The sequence below is a fragment of the Brachionichthys hirsutus genome, chromosome 21, assembly GCF_040956055.1.
Source record: "Brachionichthys hirsutus isolate HB-005 chromosome 21, CSIRO-AGI_Bhir_v1, whole genome shotgun sequence".
In the NCBI taxonomy this organism is placed as follows: Eukaryota; Metazoa; Chordata; class Actinopteri; order Lophiiformes; family Brachionichthyidae; genus Brachionichthys; species Brachionichthys hirsutus.
This window is the reverse complement of record NC_090917.1, coordinates 5,612,730-5,632,308: the sequence shown is the minus strand read 5'-3', so window position 1 is coordinate 5,632,308 and position 19,579 is coordinate 5,612,730. Positions and strand designations below refer to the sequence as shown.

Below are 19,579 nucleotides of genomic sequence, written 5' to 3'. Positions count from 1 at the left end.
TGAAGATTGTCTTTCACCCCACCGATAAACACTGCAACAACAATAGCATGACATATAATAGGACTAACATTTATTCATCTGTGTAAGCTGGATGGAAGTATTTTACAGTACGGTCCATGACCCTTTAACACAACATGAATCATTCTGACCTTTGACCTGTTCCTTCCCTCTGTCTGAGGCCCCGCCCATTTTATTTACATTCAAGAAATGTTTAACCAGAGTTATGTAATAAGCTGTAAAACTGACCAACCTTCCAAAATGTTGCTTTGTTCATGCCCCACTTTTTTTTTTTTATCATACAGAACTCTCACAAAAAAAAAAAAAAACCTGTTGTACAAGATGCCAGTTAGACCGTACAGAAACAGCACAGCAGCTGAAAGTTTCTGCGATCTGGGAGGGTTTTGTCGCCGCTGCACTCTACGATTAGCGATCGAGCCGGCCTGCGTGTGTGAGTATCTCTTAGGAGTTCTTATTTCTAGATTCGTTCTTTTTAATTGTACTCTATAAAAGTTGTTTCTTTCAATTTATTGCTAGTTCATGAAAGCCTCTACTCTGTGTTAGAAGGTGTAAAATACATCCTTTCTCTCCCAAGCACGGCGACTCAATGGAATTTGCCTGTGGGTTTGTTTACGTGCCACCAGTGACTCAGAAGGCCGACCAAGAACCCAACATCAATGCCTTTAAGCGTTCAGGTGGGATTTCTTTCAAACTCCCCCCACACATGACAAATAAAAAAGATTTAAATGTGCTGGTTTTAAATGACAGATAAGACATTCCTGGGTCTACTTTCCTGTTATCGTATACGATTTTCACTTCCACGGAAAGTCAGATACATGGAATACAGAATACAGAAAATCCAATTTAAAACTCAGAAAATGACAGATTCTAGTGACAGATTTAAATGTCTCCTTTGCTGACTCACCAGTTTGAAAGAAAACAAAAAGAAAGGCGCACAAACCTTTGGTTCCGCTATCGCCGACACTCGACCTGCTGTAGGATCTATTTACGAGTGAAATTCAAAAGGCGCTATTGGAAATGTCATGAATGAAAAGATTTATAGAGATGTATTTGATCGCATAACAATTGAATTGCTGACACCTTTTTGAATATAAAAAGAATCTACAGGTGGATTTTTGCCATTACCCAGAGCACAACTGGTTTTTCAAGTACAATTATGTATTACGCAATCCAGGCTAGACACAACCACACAAAGTCCCACTTGTCCTGTCTGTATGATTCCTTGATGAGATAACACTCTCAGGATTTTTTTTTTTTTGTCTTCCTCATAGCCTGAACCACTTTTTCTTTTCTGTGTTGCTGCATCGGTTGCTTTTGTTTGCCTGAACAGCTTTTTCAAATTCTTTGCAGCTCTTCTGCCCCCTGCTAACCGCGTCCGTCCTCGCATTCCTCCGCCTCCACCTCCAACAAGCTCTGCAGATGGCAAACCAGAAAAATCCCTTCCAGTTCAAGGAAGGATTATTGACCAGTCGGATAAGAACAGGGAGGTGGTGAAGCCTGTGAAGCCGGCTTGCTTCTATGAAAATGCAGCTTTTCACAATAAACCAGAGACAAGCACTTCTGCAGCTCCTCAGCAGGCGACGCCTCCTCGGAAAAAAACAGGTGCTATGAAAGTGTAAATGTATTCCTGAGCTGGTTTAATCACACAGGTTGTCTTAAATAAATGTTGACCACTAGGTCACACCCCAACAAACATGCCAAACATTTTGGCATGGCCATTTTAGTCGTTGAAATATTTTTTTTATCATAATTTGGAAAGCTTAATTTAATCAGAAGCATTTGGCTCTCTAGCATCACAAACATTTAGGCCAACCGGGACAAAAAATTATATTTACAGTATATATTTACACCAAAATACTACATGTGCTAAAGGGACTTTAGATACAGTATGATAAGTGAGGCTTGTTTTTTTTTTCACAGGTGTGACATATGATACTAAATATATTTGCAGGGTTTGCTCTTAAACTGTTGAAATATCATTACTCTTGTTCAGAGTACAGTAATGCTCTTTTTTGTATTATAAATTTCCAAGAAAACATTAAGCCTCTCTACTTTAAACAGCTCTTCTTCCACCAAACATGAGACCTGCAGCAGCCCAGACGTCACCTTCAGCCAGCACCGACAGCCAGAAACTTACCGGTACTCATGACCTCCCTAAAAGTGAGCCAGATTGGAACTTGCAACCCTGGGACCCAGACTACTCGTACACTTTACCAGAAGGCACGGGGGCCCAGCAGAAGCCGCCAGCTGATACGAGCAGCGTGTTGGTCAAGACATCACGTAAACAGATGACTCCTTGTTTCTGTCCATTCACACAGGACGCTGCATTTTCCAGACTTATTTCCAAATACTTTTAAGCACCAAATAGATCACCCGAGTTTATTCTTCCTCCTCTCAACCCTCAGCTCCCCCGCTTCCTCCGAGACCTTCATTCCTGAGGTCGACGCCAGTGTACTTGGCCGTGTTACCCTCATCCAACTCAACTCAGAAATCACCTCCTACCTCGTCGCTTGTCGCAGCACCTTCTTCTAAAGGTAACTCCAACAGTCATTCTGAATTTGTTACACCCTCCAAAGATCTATGATTCAAAGATTGTGTCGCTTCTGATCCAGGATCAATGGATAAGGGGCCTCTGCCTGGGAATCCTAATGTGGTCCTCATCAGTTTAGGGAAATTGCTCTCAGGCGACAGAGGTCAGAAGACTTTTATCATCACCATTAAAGCATTCCCTTTCTGTCGTCAATTCTGACCCTCAGTCTTACCGGCTGATTATGACAATCACATTTTTAATTTTCCAGTGCAGACAGTAGAAGGAGATCCCAACTCCTGCTCCCAGTGCGGTTCTGTGCTGGACTCCTTCTATGACAATGTGGTAACTACAAACTGCATTTCATAACTGCCGTTGGCTGATTGTTGCAGACAGTTTTGTTAGCGGCTGCTCCCACTTAGCGTTCTCTCCACTTGTTGAACCATAGGTCAGCGTGTGTTACTTCTGTCAGCCCCGGGCGCTGACCAGTTCTCCCAGTATCCCACAACAACTCCTGACTGGTTACAGGGACGGCCTCTTTTGGCTCCATCCTCAGGAAAATCTTGCGAGCGCGGCAGAATCTCTGTTGATCTTCTGCATCGACATCTCAGGCTCCATGAGAATCACCTCCCAGGTGAAATCGACTTTACGAATAACACAGATGTTTATTGTTTGTTATGGAAATGACACTCAAACTGAAATGTTGTTGCTTTAAGGTGACGGAGGGAGGACATGTTATCCAACGATCCCGTCTTAACGTGAGTTATTCCCTTTTTTGGGGGGGGGCGGGGTGTTTTTGAAACTTAGTGGAACTCTTAAAACAATGCAAATTCAGCGAGAGATATTTATCAAATAGTGCAAAATCTCTAAGTAGCACAGAATGTTAGGTTGACATGGAAATCTGCATTGATGAGATGAAGATAATGCCGTTTGAGTACAAGCCCCACATAAAGCCACGGCCGTTCAACGATGCAATGTCTGTGTATTGGAGCCAGTTTGTGCAGGGAGCCGTGCTGCAGTGTGTTCAGACGCTTAGTCACCAGCACCCTGACATACGAGTGGGGCTCATCACCTTCAACTATCGGGTACACACGCATTTTGTTACTTATTTATTTCTGTTTGTTTGAATCTGTCTCATATTTAATCTGTTTTTCAGAATCTCACACAGAAAACTGCTTAAAGCGTCTTCTTTTTTTTTTCCTCCTCTAATTCTCTTGTTGCCAGGTGACAGTGCACGGATTTCACAATTTCACATCATTTTGTCTGAGTGGCGCCGACTTGACCGACAGCGACTATCTGAAAAAAGCTGGAGCCTGTTTTCCCAGTCCGCCTCATCTCTCACAAAGCAAGGAATACTTGGAGGAACAGATTTTGGGGTCAGACAAAAAATAAAAAGCTTGGTTCATATTTTAATCATGATGTCTTTTATTCTAAGATTGTAACTTTACCTTTCCCTCTCGGTGAAAGATTATCTGAAAGCGGGACCACAGCTCTCGGCCCTGCTGCTCTTCTGGCAATTTCCACAGCCTCCAAACATCCAGGGTCCAAGGTAGGATTTGTTCTATGAAGTCAGTTTCACATACAAGACCATACCAGTGTATTTGCATATTTTAGAAGATGTACAGTTTTGCATGCACACGTGACTGATAAAAAGTGATCATTGCGTAAATTCAGCATAAGTTCATGCGCATCATGCATTTATTTATGACAGATGTGCAACCCCATAAACAAACAAAACTCAATGCAAAAGGAATATTTGAATACCTGTATATCGTTTTATCTGTAGTCCTTCATCTCTCCCTGCTGAAGGAGTAAACATTGCATTTCTCCAACATCTCTTGCTAGTTGCACGTCATTATTATTAGTTTTTATTAGTTTTTTTGCTTGTTTGCTTTTTTTTCTACTAAATCTTTAAAGGTTTGCACTGTCACAAAGTTTATGTGAATTAGTAATAATAATATGACCCAAAAAAAAAAAAAAATTCACGTTAGTATTTTTTTGTGTTCTCTGAAAACAAAGTGAACACTATCCTGATGTGCTATCCCTGCTGATCTCGAAGGTGATTATCTGTACAGATGGGAAGGCAAACACAGAGTTGGGGGATCTCGAGGTGGAGGATTCTGACGCTCGGACCCTTCTCTCATCCACCATCTTCTACAAAGATCTTGGCGAATATGCCGCTAATAACGGGTTGGTCGTCGTCTCTTGATGTCATGAATGGAATAAATATTATTTTTCTTATGCACATGCATTTACTGATGCTCGACTAACATGACGTCTGTTTCTAATTTTAATACTAATAATGTGTGACTTTGAAGTTGACACGGACATATCTTCCTTTTCTCAGCGTGACGGTGTCTGTGCTGTCCATAGAAGGAACAGACTGCCGGCTGGACGAGCTGGGAAGACTGGCAGATCGCACTGGGGGGACAGTGAGAGAACTTGTATTTTGTGATCAAACTACAGGAGTCATATTGTTTTGACATTTTATTGATTACATTTATTACCGATCAAGTCTGCTCGTCTTGTGTGTGTGTGCTGTCCCCTAGGTGGTGATAGCAAGTCCCAACATGTTGCACTCAGAGTTTGAACAGATCATTGAGAACAGGACCATAGCTACACATTGCTCCGTCACACTATTGCTGCCCCAGTCACTGTAAGATCTGCTCTTATACCTCATATGTGATTGTCTCTAAATTCTTCCTTGGGTATATGCTAGCTGGAAGATGCATCGTATATTATGTTGTCCTTTGGTCTAGGGGTGTGCGAGGAGAGAAGGAGGGAGGACACCAAGGGACCAGAGAGGTGGGGAACGTCGGCCCAGAGACAGAGATCACCTTTCAGTTTGGAGCCAGTGAGCAGGATGCAGAAGGTTGGTCTGTTTGTATGACTGCCAACGCGCGTCAGTATTATTTCGTGTGCTTCTCAATAACGTCCTTGTTTCGGAGCTATACTCTAGTCGAGTCATCGCAGATGTGACGAGTAGATGGATCCAAGTAAAAGATAGAACTACCGGTCTGTCTGAGAAACACAGAACATTTTGAGCAAATTCACGTTTCAAGGCTCGAGACGCCCGCTGTCGTTGGACATCCGCTGCTTTGGCTCAGACTAAACTGCTGTCTAATGTGACATGAATTTGTGTCAACATTTAACGTGGCAGGATGTTGAATTCTAAATCACATTGGAGAATACCTGTTGATTTTTATTCCTATTTCATTACATGCACTTCATAGATTTAATGACATTATTCTGCAGTAGTCCAACCTGAATCTTGGCTCACAGTCTGCAGCAAACGGCTGGTGTTGCTGGTTTCTTTGAGCCAGTATGACCAGTGACCAGCACCACAGTGCTGTTTGACCATTTACACCACTTATATTTGCTGGATTATTTTGTGCCTCTCAATCTGTAGCACGAAGCAGGTCAGCATCTTTGTCCTCTAAATGCATGAAATCATATTTTCATCATTATTTGTATTTGTTCTGCGCTTGCTTTCCATGTCAGCGCCACCTTCTGGTAGCCATGTGTCCATCCAGCTGCAGGTCAGGTACAGGCAGAGGAATGGACAGAAGATGCTCCGGGTGATCACTTCAGACCGAGACGTTACCAACGACAGGTGAAGAAGGACGTTTTCATAATTACTTTGTTTTGAAGCCCATTCATCACTGCTGTACTGTGCAGGTCGAGTGCTTCTGGCCTCCGTGTGAGCTTAAATAAGACATTCATTATCTTGTGGTATCTTTAATAAACGATGGCTACTCACCCAGAGGACAAGAATTTATTAGATGTATTATTGTATTCCAATCTGAGTGAACCTTGAGGCGAAGCAGCCATGAAAATCCAAGGAGAGCGGCTGTTGCTGAGATACCAGAGCAGAAATTAGCACACCGCATGAATCACAAGTCCCATCCATTCTAACATTTGCACAGTAAATAAACCTCTCAATTCTAGAAACTGCATGAATGACATGCAATTCAATGTTTGTGGCCCGAGAATGATGCGTTTGAAGCACAAGGCCGAATGCTGAGAAGCACTCTAATGACAAACGTGCTCAATGCTTTCAGCTCTGCGGTCCTGTCCTCTCTATCCCTGGCCATCATTCAGCTCAACTCTTCACAGGCCAGCGCTGCTCTGGCCGTGAGGGGCCGCTTCCTCAATGCCAGTAGGGAATGCGAGCTGCACAGGAAGCTGATCGAGAGAGCAATGTAAGTAGCAACAGGGATGGGGGGAAGCGCTTACTGATATTATCGCGTGGGAAGCATGCAGGGAGAGCTTTACGTCCTGACTAGTTTGAAGCATGCTGGTGTTACGTAGGCAGACAGTCAATACTTAGAAACAAGGCAAAGGTCGGGAAGGAAACTGAGATGCTGCGTGAAGTTTCCTCTGACTGTCGTGTGGTTTTATGTCTATTTTATTTTATTTTTTTAGTATCAGACATGTGTGCCTATGCACCTTATCTGTTTCACCGTAGGAGTGTAGAAAAGTCCTCTCCAATCCTTGTATGTATGTGAAGGAATTGGCAAATAAAGCTACTTTGACTTTGAGATGGTCAAATGAAACAAGTAAAATAGTATTTAGTATCAAATGCTTTAATTTAGTTGAGAGATATTGATAAGTGAGCTGATGAATATTTAATACTAAATGAACTGTCTCATTAGAACTGTTGGTTTTCTTTATGTTTTAAGATAATTGTCATTTTAGAAATTCAAGCATTCATAAGTAATCCTGACAATTTGTTAAAAAAAACAACATAATTTTATGATTCTTTCAAAATAATTGTTTTGGGTTTAAGTTCGTTTGCTCATTTTTATTATAACTTTATTGTTGTCAGTAGATTTCATTTCTTAAGCCATTGCCGAAACGAGCGTGTGTCTTCTTCCAGAGAGCACAATCGCAGTGCTGAGGACAAACAGACGTACAAAGACTGGGTAGAAACCATGGAGCCAATATACAACTGCATACAACAGTTTACGCGGGTGAGCTTTTACAGTATTTTTCATCCGTTTCAGTACAATTACACAAAAACAATACAAGTAAACACTTAACTTTTATTTTTTTTCCAGAGACAATCTGTTTATTCGGACTCACAGGTGAGTCGTGTCATATCCTGAGAAGACACACTGTTCAGTGATAGAATGCTTTGCTCTTAACTTCCTCTCCGCCCAAACAGTCACTCACAGATGCCGGAGCAGCGCTTCTCTACAGCATGAAGAACAGCAACAGGAAGTCCATCTCGCGGAAGAGTCAACTTCAAGTCCACCCAAATACATTATGAAGTTAACAAATATGCACTGAATCAGGATATCCAACAATGCAAACACTTTTAAAGTAGTCGTGTTATTTGTGTATTTTTAATGAGAATATTGTGAAGAAATGGAAGAATGAAAGTAAATAAGCATGAAATGCCCAGAATCCTCTGCCACGGGGACATTTTATTGAGCCTGCTCGAAAGAAACTTTGTAGATTTGTTCCTGTTAATTGGAATTATTGTTAAATACAGATCTTAGAAATACTACAATTCCTGTAGAGATGTGTACTTAAAGTTTTGTGCAAAATTATTCAACAGTTTTTGGGTTACGCTCAAGAAGCCCTCATCAGAAGCAACATTTAACCCTGGAAATAAAACAAAATACAAATGATCAAATTCCTAAATAGCAAAAGCCCCCGCTTCAGTATTTGGTTGTTTTCTGTGGAAGCTTTATTGAAGGATGGATGTATACCCCCCCCCCCCCCCCCCCTCACCCACTTCAGTCATTAATTTAAATAATCATACCTGACATGGAAGCCAAAGCGTAAACGGACTCGTGTTTCTCTAGGCAGCTCATACAACCTGAAAATGAAACCCTGAGCAGACATGTTTAGGGAAACCGTTCCATGATCCAACGGAATGAATTACCAATACAGACTGCAGATGATTTATCGAGCAAGCAGCATGTGCTAGTGTGTATTTAAAAAGGCTTTGGTGGAGATGCTAGCCTCCTGCTGATCGGTGAGGAATCAGATTCCAGAGTGGTGATGGGCAGCTCAGTCCACAGACGGATGCACAGGAAGCCAAACCGCAGGAAGCCGCGCTGCAGGTGGCGGTGCATGGGGATCCGGCTCGTTGCCATGGCTGCCACGAGTCCGTGCATTCAACGGGAATCTCAACCGAACAATCCCAAAAGTGTACTAACCAAACTGTGATTAATCTTTTCTTCAATTGTGCTTTTATTACATGAGGATTAGCCGTAAACCCAACCCCTTCTTCAGCGGTCAAATCTCCGTCGATCAGAAATGCTGCACGGAACAATTACGGACTCAAACTTTATGCATTCACATGTATTTATGGGTACAAAACTCCAATCCCCCTGACATAATATATTGAAATGCAGTTGTTTCCCTTACATAACAACATTAATAATAATAATAATGTAGAATTATTTGATTAACACGCAGTAAAATGGCTACAATTTAATAATTTGCACCACCAAAATGTAAAATCATGGAATTCAATAAGCTAAATGTGATAAGAATGAAGGTTTAATATTAACGTTATTAAAAATTCATAGTAGCTCATTTACAGCACAGTTTGCATAATTATACACAACATATTTAAAACACAAAGCCCGAACAATCGGCAGGAAAGAAAGCATCTTGAATTGTTTTTTCATTGAAGATTTTATAATAAAAAAAAATTACACTCAAGTCAAAATCAGTCCCACCATCCTAAAAGATCAAAGGCCAAATGGCTAAATGTTTGTGGTCTCAAAAGTCCAAGCCAGCGAAGACAGCTTAAAGTCCCTCCTCTTTGACCAGGTACTCCGGGAGAGCCGGAAACGCAGTCACAGGAAGCGCCACTGGGACCGTCAGGGATAAGGTGCTGGGCTCCACATTGGAGGGGGGGACCTCGCTGGGGGGCGGTGGAGACGGCAGCGGGTCCGTGTGAATAATGTTCATGTCGCTCAGTTGCTGGGCAGCTGGCGGAACATCTGCGTGAGTCCGTAAGTGCTTCCGAAGGTAAGCGGCGAACAGGAAGGCCTTGCCGCAGTGGGGGCAGCTGTGGGGCTTGCTGCTGGAGTGGATCTTCTGGTGTTTACGGAGTCCGGACTTGTTGGCGAAGCCTTTGCCGCAGCTGCTGCAGACGTGAGGCCTCGGCTTGGGATGCCGCTTCTCGTGCTCCTGCAGGTCTGCCAGCTGGGGGAAGCCGGCCTGGCAGGTTTCGCAGACGTGCGAGCCCAGCGGTAGGACTTTGGTGACCGTCTGGGGGCCGGCGTCGACGGAGTGAAGACTCTCGTGCGCCTGAACCGCATCCCAGCTTCCAAATGTGGCGTCGCAGTGAGTACAAGAGAACTGAGGGAGAGTCGTGTGGGCGGCGAGGCCGGGCGCCGATGCGGGATCTTTATCCTCCTGCTGCGGCCCGGGGGGCTCGGCGAGATGAGTTCGCTCGTGTTTACGCAGGCTTGAGGAAACCACAAATGATTTCAGACACTCCTCGCATTTGAACGGCCGCTCTCCCGAGTGCACGCGCCGGTGTTTGTTGAGGCTGGAGCGCTCCGCAAACGACTTGTCGCACTCGGTGCAGGAAAAGGGCCTGAGCCCCGTGTGGACGAGCATGTGGCGCCGAAGGTCCCAGGAAGCGACGAAGGCCTTGTCGCAGCTCTGGCACTTGTAAGGCCGCTCGCCAGAGTGGACGCGTTCGTGCACGGCCAGATCGGCCGGCTGCCTGAACCTCTTGGGGCACTTGTCACAGGGGTACGGCTTGAAACCCAGGTGGGCGCGCTGGTGGCGGCGGAAGCTGGATGGGTCGGAAAACATCTTGCCACACTGCGGGCAGAGGAAGGGCTTCTCGCCGGAGTGAGTCCGCAGGTGAGACTGGTAGGAGGACAGCTGGGTGAAGCCCTTGCCGCACTGCTCGCACTGGTAGGGCTTGTTCTGGGAGTGGATGCGCTGATGGCACGCCAGCGAGGAGGAGCGCGAGAAGGCCTTCCCACAGTCAGAGCACAGGTAGGGCTTTTCTCCCGTGTGCGAGCGCTCGTGGTTCTTCAGGTCCTTCAGCTCCGTGTACGTCTTCCCACACTCGTCACAAGCGTACGGCCGATGGCCTTGGTGGTTCCTCCGGTGTTTTCGGAACACCGAGGGGTCGGCGAAGCTCTTGCCGCACTCGACGCAGAAGTACGGCTTCTCTCCCGTGTGCGAGCGCATGTGGACCTTCAGTTTGGACAGGGTCGGGTAGCTCTTGGAGCACTGGCGGCAGGAGTAGGGGCGCTCGCCGCTGTGCTGCGTCATGTGGATCCTTAAGCATATCGCCTGCATGAAGGCCTTGCCGCAATCCGCGCACACAAACGGTTTCTCCCCCGTGTGAGAGCGGCTGTGGTTGCGCAGCTCCGTGGGGGTCTTGTAAGCCTTGTGACAGTCGGGACACTGGAACGGGCGCTGCGACGAGTGAGCGCGCTCGTGCTTTGAGAGCTGCGCTTTGCTCGAGAACCTTTTATCGCACTGAGAACACGGGTGTTGGTGCTGATGGTCTTTCGCATGTGCTGAAAGCTTGTGGCTCCGCAAAGATGGCAGACTCCTGAAGACCTCTGTGCAGGCAGAGCATTTGAAAGAAGGTTTGGCTTTCGGAGGCCTGCCTCTGCCACGTTTTTTAGCAGGCTGGTCCTTTATCAAACCTTCCCCTTGCTGGGTTTGTTCATCCAGCGCAGGAGGGGGGCTACCAGGCTGAGGAGAGGCCATTTTTGTTTAGATCTGCAAAGAGATTATTTAAAAAAATTATAATACCGGAGTTTAGAATAAATGGCAACATGGTGATGCTGTATTGGAATGGACGCTTAATCCACAGACATCAGGATAAGTAGTGTCACAGATATGAATGAGAAGGGCAGACATTCGATATGTTTGAGCCTGAATGAGGAAACAGTAAGATGACAACAGGAATCATGTGGCGTGTGCGTTAAATCACAAAATGGCTGGCATTAGGACCTACGGGACAATAAGCTAGCCGCCGGGATGCCGGAGGAAGTTGGGAGCGCGATGACAAAGACCGCTGGGCGCTAATGACAGGCATGGACCCGACCGGGAACGAGGATCAAAGACCATGCGTCACTCCGCCGCTAACAACCGGCTACGACGTGTACGTATCCGTTCCTGCTAGCTTTGTTTGTTTGTTTTTTTTGCTAGAAATTCTCTAACTCAAAATGGCTGGCTTTAGGACCGCAGGCTGCGCCGCATTCACTCGACATTACCATAACACTGATTTTCAAGGGACGGATTTGCCAACATTTGGCTGTTTTGCCCTTTTATGTGCATTCGAAAACCAAGATAAGACTTTCTTACCTCAATCGGGGCATTAATAGTTGGTCGGCCGTGCTTGGGGGAAATGGTTTAGGCACACACGAATGCATTTACTGTGACACGATGAATGCTGTTCACTGGCTCGGGATGAGGGGCGGCTCTAGGACCATGTTGATGACGAAGCGGAGCGGGCGACATGCAAAGCGTGTGATCGCAAAAAAAAACCAAACTTAACACAAAAAAATAACACAATAAAGCGTGGAAGTCCTAAAAGCTAGTAGATATCCTGACGGTAACGTGCTGACCAAGCAAAAGCGAAGAGAAGATATTTGCAGCACTCATAAGCGAGTGCTAAAGCTAGCTGCATTATGCTAACATAGTTAGCAGTCAAGCAGCTTTTAATTATTTTATGGTTTTTACCAAAGCCAGCGGTTATGCAGCGAGATTAAAGTTTCAAATCTTTAATTTGTGTGTTTTATGTTTGTGATTACTTAAGCGCAGAGCTCACTTGAGCTTGTTTTAACTTTTTTGTCTATCCTTGTTTCTTACTTGTAGAGGGAATCATTTCTCTGTTGCACATTTCCTGTTTCCTAGCAACAAGAGCAATGTGGAGGTAGGGACGTGAGGAAAAGACATCTGCTACAAAAATGGGGGTTGCCCTTTAGGTATAAACAACGCTAAAGAAAACAATGAATGGAAATGCATCGCCGGAGGCTTACGTTGTCGTATAACTGCTGCAGGTATTTCATTTAAGGCTTTTCGTTACGCTGTGGCTCCGCGTTGAAAAGAGTTCTTGGCTTTTTGGTGCAATGTTTGTTTAGCTAGCCGTGGTGGTGCTAGCTGGCTGGTCTCGCGCTAATGTTAGCTCACATTCCGGTCATGCAAGTGTAACCTTTGTTAAAATGTCCTCTTTTTATGATAACTTGATGATAGTGCGTATTTTTATTTTGTTTTTATTCATGTTTTAGGATGATGTGGATATGTTTAATGGCAATAAGCACGGCGAGAGAGGCGCTAGCAGGTTTATTGACATAGCTGATTTAGCATGCTGTCAGAGATGCGCTGCAAACATTACATGTGGGCTAATGTTTTCAGCTAACTTTTTTTATTCAAATTTTTATATTTGTTTGCGCTGCATTATGACGCATTTACCGTTTCTCCTTGAGTATAAACCGGTTTGGGGTTGAATCTTAGGTCAACACGTGAAGTAGAAATGTGTGCAAGGTTCCTAGTTTCAGTTGTTAGTTGCATAACAGAAAGCATTAGATGCTTCAACACTGTATTGTTATCTATATTGCTCATTTTATGAAGACCTGTTTCTGTTCTGCCCTCAACAGCTCGATTTTCTTCTTAAACTGAAGTCACACCTTTCCCTGGACCTGCCCTCAATATCCTCCGCTGTTGTTCCCTCCTTGGATACTCGTTGGATCTTATTGTTAAGAACAACATTGTTTATACGCAGACCCTAAAGGCATCTGATGCATTCCCCGCCTGCATGTTCCCACGCTCTGTGTCTGGCGCACTTCATCCAATCGCTATCTTGTAATGGCACTGCAAGACCCTGGGAGGACAACAGGCTTTCCTTGCAAGCAGTGTGGCGCCGTGTGTCCCAACATGCCCAGTCTGCTGGATCACATGGACACGCACGTTCAGCTTGAAGAAGGACGTAAATTTAAATGTGACGAGTGTGGACGTGGATACAGGCACGCCGGAAGCCTAGCGAACCACAGAAAGACGCACGAGTTGGGTTCTTTTCGGTGCAACATATGTGGTAAAGAAAACTCGAACACCTTGGCCCTCAAGAGTCATATCCGGAGTCACACTTCGCAGAAGAAGTACTCCTGTGCGGAATGTGGAAAAAGCTTCCGCCTGGCATCGCAGTTGGCTACGCACGAGAGGGTTCATCTCTCGAGACGAGTAAAGGAGCGGTCGTACGGTAGAGCAGACGGAGATCGTCTCGCGCAGGACGCTGAAAACGACGGTGAGCAGTCGGCACCCGTCAAAGATAGCCCGGATGACGAGACGGACGTTGTTTGCGATCCACAATCTGAGGCCGCTGACGCTGCAGGAAATCGTCCGTTCAAATGCGATTTGTGTGACAAATCGTACATCCATTATCGGAGCCTGACCAACCATAAAAAGACTCACCAAATGGGGATGTTTGAGTGCACCGTGTGTTTTAAACTGTTCGGTAACATGGCTGCTCTCTACAGCCACCAGAGGACTCACAAGAGAAGAAGCGGGGCGGCGCCCGGCTCGGTGGGGGGCTCGGTGGGGGGCTCGTACGCGTGCGCTCCGCTGGACCAGTTTCCAACGCAGCGCCAGGATGCCCGAGTAAATTTTTGCCATTTGTGTCAGGTTCTATTCCCCGGTGACGAGGAGTTCCAGGAACACATCCAAATGCACAACTCTTCATCGCTGTCGTTTGGGCTGCAAGAAAACCACGATGTATCATATGACAATAGCATTGCCTCGACTGAGGCACATTTTTATGCATCGCCTATAAATAATGTTCCTACTATATTATCAGCAGGTAATTGTGGCGGTTTCGATCAGCCACGGGAGAACTTTAAAGGCAGCGGTCGCGTGTACTCGGACTGCTCCGTGAATCAAGCACCGTCTGGCAGCGGCACTCGGGGAGGACCCTCGGTCACGGACGCAAATATTCCTGCTCAGACACAAAACGCCGACGACGCGACTGAAATGGAAGAGGCTTCGCCCGCAGATTCCGATGAGCGTCCCTTTAAGTGTCAAATCTGCAGCAAAAGCTACCGACACTCCGGGAGCCTCATCAACCACAAGCGGTCGCACCAGGTGGGGATTTACCAGTGTTCCGTCTGCAGGAAGAGCTATCCTCACCTGGCCGCTCTCAAGAGTCACCTTCGCCTTCACAAAGCTCAGTCGTCATCGTTCGGCCTCGTCGCCGGCGGAGACTGGCTCTCCTCAGAGCCTCTCACTCTGGACAGCCAACAGGGCCGCTTCTCCTCGCAAGAAGATGAAGAAGAAGAGGAGGAGGAGGAGGAGGAGGAGCGGGAGAACAAGACTGGCCACAGCAGTGGGCTTTTATACCACGAGGACTTTAATCAGGACTTTTCCCAGGACGTAACTGTGCATCTACCTCACAACGAACACCTGCTGCAGAGGCACATGTGTGCAGACTGCGGCGAGACCTTCGCCGATATCGCAGGGATCAGGTCTCACTGCTGCCCACTGCTCCAGCAGCAGCAGCACGACGTTACCAGCAGTGACTATGACAGCAACGTCAACTTTCAGGAGAGGAACGGCCACTGTGCGATCGAGGATCCAGACTGTGACGTGGACTTTAACGGTCTGAGTGATGACAATGAGCAGAATTATTTTGAACATGATGTTCGCAAAGACATGGGCGGCGATCAGCCAAATGGTGGAAGAGAAGGCGAAGGTGCTGAAGAGGAGGAGGAGGACGACGACGGAGATCTGTATCAGTGCTCTATATGTGGAAACAGCTACACCAGCATGAGGGCCCTGCGGAGCCACCTCCGAGGGCACACGCAGTCCCACGGCACTCCGGCAAGCTCGGGGCCGTCTTCCATGTCCTCGCACGAAGACGCAAAAGACGACGAGTCTGGAGAGATGATGATCTGTAGCACCTGCGGAGAAAGCTTTGCCAACAGGCAGGATTTGTTAATTCATCAGCTCGTACACGAAAACGATCGGGAAGACGGCGTTAATCGTTCTCAAATCGACGTCGGCGGTGTGTCTGAAGGCAGAGAGGAGCCACAGAGCGTCATCTGCGGCACCTGCGGCGTCTTCTGCTCCAGCTACTATCATCTTGAGAATCACAGCTGCACGGCTGAAAGGAAAGATGAGTCGACGCGCGAGGAAGAGGAAATAAAGGCGAATGACGTTCTCCAGCACGAAGACGCAAGCAGGCTGAAAGAGGACGACAGATATCGCCAGTATAAGTGCGATGAGTGCGGCCGGTCGTACAGGCACGCTGGATCCCTCCTCAACCACAAAAAGTCCCACAAAACTGGTGTGTTCAGGTGCCTGGTCTGCCAGAAACGCTTCTACAACCTCTTGGCCCTGAAAAATCACCACAGGTCCCACTTCGACATAAAGAGGTGAGTTCAAGCAGGAATGCGTGTTGTTAATGCAGGAGAAATGTTGCGCTTCCTCTCATTCCTGTTCGGCAAGCAAAGAGTTAACCCCGTGTCTGTTCTCCTCCCCTAGACATACTTGCCACGAGTGTGGGAAAGCCTTCAAAATTCAGAAACAGCTATCGAATCACCTGAGAAGGCACAAAGAGAACCAGGCCAAAATCCAGGAGCTCAACGACCAGATCCAGGCCCTCATGCAGATGAATGGAAAGTCAGACGCGGGATCGCAGCCCAGAGCTTCAGACGCCAATCAGGGTTCGACGTCCTCCCGCCGCTGCAAGCAGCTACCCGAAGGGAGCGCGAGACGATCGTCTCAGGCCTCGGTCAAATCCGAGGACGCGGGCGACAAAAGGCCGTTCGCCTGTGACCAGTGTGGGCGCACGTACCGCCACGCAGGAAGTCTGGTCAACCACAGAAACTCCCATAAAACAGGTGAATATTGCTGCTCCGTTTGCGCCAACACGTACTCCAATCAGCTCGCGATGAAGAACCACCTGCGTACCCACTTTGCTTTTAGAAAGCACTCCTGCCAGAAGTGTGGGAGAGGCTTTAGGGGGAAGAAGCAGCTGCTAGCCCACGTTTGCGCAGACCTCCGAAAAGATGCGGCCAGAGGAAGGAGGGGCCTGAAAACTCGAGCCTCCAAATGTAAGGAATGTCATCGGGCCTTCTTCTCTATTGATCAGCTGACGTCCCACGTCTGCGACGGAGCTGCGGGCAGAAGCGACGCGCAGACGGGCCTGCGCTCAAACAAAGAGGAGCGTCGGTTCACGTGCGACGTCTGCGATCGCAGCTACCGCCACGCGGGTTCACTGCTGAACCACAAGAACACCCACAAGACGGGACATTTCAGCTGCACGTTCTGCTCCAAGCCCTTCACTAACCCCATGGCGCTGCGCAACCACACGCGCATCCACACGCAGAAGAAGAAGTACGTGTGCCTCACGTGCGGGAAAGCCTTCCGCCTGGCCAGCGTCCTGCACAACCATCAGAGGGTCCACAACCGGGCGGAGAGCCGCTTCGGCTGCCCTGCGTGTGGGAAGGGCTTCCAGGGCAGGTCGGGTCTGAAGAGGCACCGCTGCCACCCTGGTCAGGAGAACTCGCTGAGAGCCGGAGTCCAGCCGGCAGAGAGAGCGGACAAATGCTTCACGTGAGTTTCTGCCTCGTCTTCGGTTTCAGTCTGCACGTACCCAAAATGATCCTAAAGCTGATTTATCTGCATCAGTCGGCAGACGATGCTGCAGAGAACTGACAAATGTGAGTTTGAGGAAACGTTTATTTCTGTTTTTTTTTGTAAAAACAAATACCAGTTTCAGACTCTTATTGATTTACCGGCTGTTATTTTATGAGCAATTTGCAAGTTCTAAATAATGAAGCTGTTGGGTGAATGAATTTAATCCGCCGTTGAACGTGAACGTACCTCTGCCGCAGGTGCGACCTGTGCGGACGCTCTTACCGGCACGCCGGCTCCCTCCTCAACCACAAAAAGACGCACTCCGAAAGCCTCCACCACTGCGCCCTGTGTCTCCAGACGTTTCCCGATCCCGTCACTCTGCAGATCCACTCCCAGATGAGGCGTCACTGCTGCCCCGAGTGCGGGAAGACGTTCTGTCTGGTGCCGCACCTGCAGAGCCACATGGACGTGCACGCCAAGGAACGCTGCACGGCCTGCGACCTCTGCCAGCAGAGCTTTCCCGACGCGGCCAGCTACCAGCGGCACCGGGACGGGCACCACCGGGCTCAGGACCCCTATCGACACAATGTGGACGTGCCTGTTGGTAAGAACGCCCGCTGGGACGCCGGAATTCACCAGACTGCGGCGGCGGACGGGATGCACAGGCAGGTCCCGCCGCCGTTGTCTCACATTCCGGAAAGCGTCGCTAATTCTCAGATTAACGAGTCCGCGGAGGAGAAGGGCCACGTCTGCGAGCACTGCGGCCGGACGTACCGCCACGCCGGCTCCCTCCTCAACCACAAGAACAGCCACAAGACGGGCGCCTTCTTCTGCTCCGTGTGCCAGAAGGAGTTCACCAACCTGATGGCGCTGAAGAACCACCGGCGCATTCACACGGAGCCCAAGCGCTACCAGTGTTCGGAGTGTGGGAAGGCGTTCCGTGTGTCCACCCAGCTCGTGTGTCACCGGCGGATTCACACCAAAGAGAAGCCCTTCGCCTGCCAGCTGTGCGACAAGAGCTTTTCCAGCAAGTCCAACCTGCGGCACCATCAGAAGATGCACCAGAACGCCCAGACCTACGACTCTTCTTTCAGCCTGGATGCTAACTCCTTTATGGACTTGGACATGGGATCGTTCCTTTGAAGTATGTGGTCCTTTCACTCGTCCCCCTTTGTTTATGCCTCTATCAATAATTGTAAAACAGTATATTTTCAGAAAGTGCTCCTTTTATCCTGACAGAAGCTCCTTTTTCGGAGACATTTCATTACAGACTTTCCAGTCTTACCTCCGCGAGAGAAATCACCGAACGATCTCCAGAGGGATTATCAGTCGGCTGGATGTTTTTATTTGATGACGCAGAATTCCAGAATACAGGGCAAGGTGATCCTAAACATATTAGTCACCGTTCACTCCTCGATGGGGAAGCCAAACAACCAAAGTGTACGCCGAAGTGCAGCCCAGGTTCCTCGTAGAACATCAACACTGGCGCCGTGCTTCCGTAGGACAGTGCTGTCGGTGAGCTCGCCTGTAAAGTAATGTTCAGTGCCTCCGGTCGCTCCTTGGGAAACAAAAATGCAAACTATATTTATGGCTGAATCTTTAACTCTGTTGACGTCACCAAGGGGCTGCTCTCTGTCCCTTTGATCTGTCCCGCAGGGCAGGACGAATCCGCCTGGGTGCGTCCAAAGGTCAGTGGCAGAGCGATTTACTGAAAGAGAGTAAATAGTCCCGCTAATGACATTCTCGTCGAGCGACATTGTATGCTAAAAACGGATGTATTTATTAATTTATTAATTACTGTGTATTTTATTAGGAAATGTTTTCTAAATGTAAATGAAATAATAACATCCACGACTCGTGTAGCCTTTAGGGAACTTCCACGGGTCCGCTTCGTAGTTCTAGCAGCAGGCAGGGGGAACCTTCAAAAGGAGCCTGATGCGTACCCATAGCTTAACTCATCAATGTCATAGCACGGTGGCGCAGTGGATAGCGCTGTGGCCTCACAGCATCCATCTCGGGGCCTTTCTGTGAGGAGTTTGCATGTTCTCCGCGTGGGTTCTCTCCGGGTTCTCCGGCTTCCTCCCACCACCAAAAAAAAACATGCAACTTAGGTCAAGGTCGTTATTGCAAATGAGATTTAATTCTCAATTAACTTGCCTGGTTAAATTACATACCGGTAGTTGTCACGGCAACATTCACCTGCAGTCCTGATCCGTCTTGAACCTTTGAGATCATCGGTCACACTGAACCGCCGGGGCCTAAAGTAAATCACAGCATTGATTTTTTTACATGGCCATTCCTTTGCTTTTTAATTTCACCTCAGATTCGTGTCTCCTAATCCACAGATGGCTTTGATTTGTTGGAACACCGAGTTGTTTTCGTGTCCGTGACTTGTCTCTCCTCCCAAACGCGTCGCATGAATCAAATAGACGGACTGTATTTTCAGACAAATAAAAT

The 19,579-nt window shown here is 47.5% G+C and overlaps 3 protein-coding genes across 3 annotated transcripts; 2 read left to right on the top strand and 1 right to left on the bottom strand.

The window, feature by feature from the left end:
- The first annotated feature begins 604 nt into the window (after nucleotides 1-604).
- Nucleotides 605-8,174, top strand: LOC137910257 (circularly permutated Ras protein 1-like). The gene is made up of 20 exons (XM_068754698.1): nucleotides 605-692; nucleotides 1,369-1,620; nucleotides 2,080-2,298; nucleotides 2,424-2,552; nucleotides 2,631-2,711; nucleotides 2,817-2,890; nucleotides 2,994-3,179; nucleotides 3,262-3,303; nucleotides 3,541-3,630; nucleotides 3,770-3,921; nucleotides 4,013-4,094; nucleotides 4,605-4,735; nucleotides 4,893-4,977; nucleotides 5,095-5,201; nucleotides 5,305-5,417; nucleotides 6,047-6,158; nucleotides 6,607-6,747; nucleotides 7,425-7,518; nucleotides 7,606-7,632; nucleotides 7,713-8,174. Exons 1-20 carry the CDS (start codon nucleotides 605-607, stop codon nucleotides 7,815-7,817), a joined length of 2,310 nt encoding a protein of 769 aa, XP_068610799.1. The 3' UTR covers nucleotides 7,818-8,174.
- Nucleotides 8,175-9,313: 1,139 nt separating this feature from the next.
- znf668 (zinc finger protein 668) lies at nucleotides 9,314-11,982 on the bottom strand. The gene is given in 5 exon segments (XM_068754426.1): nucleotides 9,314-11,239; nucleotides 11,855-11,893; nucleotides 11,896-11,910; nucleotides 11,913-11,966; nucleotides 11,968-11,982. Coding segments are annotated over 5 exon segments (2,049 nt in total).
- Nucleotides 11,983-13,354: 1,372 nt separating this feature from the next.
- znf646 (zinc finger protein 646) lies at nucleotides 13,355-18,265 on the top strand. The gene is made up of 3 exons (XM_068754689.1): nucleotides 13,355-15,915; nucleotides 16,025-17,098; nucleotides 17,380-18,265. Exons 1-3 carry the CDS (start codon nucleotides 13,358-13,360, stop codon nucleotides 18,263-18,265), a joined length of 4,518 nt encoding a protein of 1,505 aa, XP_068610790.1. The 5' UTR covers nucleotides 13,355-13,357.
- Nucleotides 18,266-19,579: the final 1,314 nt, after the last annotated feature.

Bases quoted from the DNA above. Each gene is read 5' to 3' on its own strand.
- LOC137910257 (XM_068754698.1), top strand. From the start codon at position 605: ATGGAATTTGCCTGTGGGTTTGTTTACGTGCCACCAGTGACTCAGAAG. The intron at 2,712-2,816 runs GTCAGAAGACTT...TTAATTTTCCAG, and splicing joins ATTGCTCTCAGGCGACAGAG to TGCAGACAGTAGAAGGAGAT. The intron at 4,095-4,604 runs GTAGGATTTGTT...CTGATCTCGAAG, and splicing joins CCAAACATCCAGGGTCCAAG to GTGATTATCTGTACAGATGG.
- znf646 (XM_068754689.1), top strand. From the start codon at position 13,358: ATGGCACTGCAAGACCCTGGGAGGACAACAGGCTTTCCTTGCAAGCAG. The intron at 15,916-16,024 runs GTGAGTTCAAGC...CTCCTCCCCTAG, and splicing joins TCCCACTTCGACATAAAGAG to ACATACTTGCCACGAGTGTG. The intron at 17,099-17,379 runs GTGAGTTTCTGC...CCTCTGCCGCAG, and splicing joins AGAGCGGACAAATGCTTCAC to GTGCGACCTGTGCGGACGCT.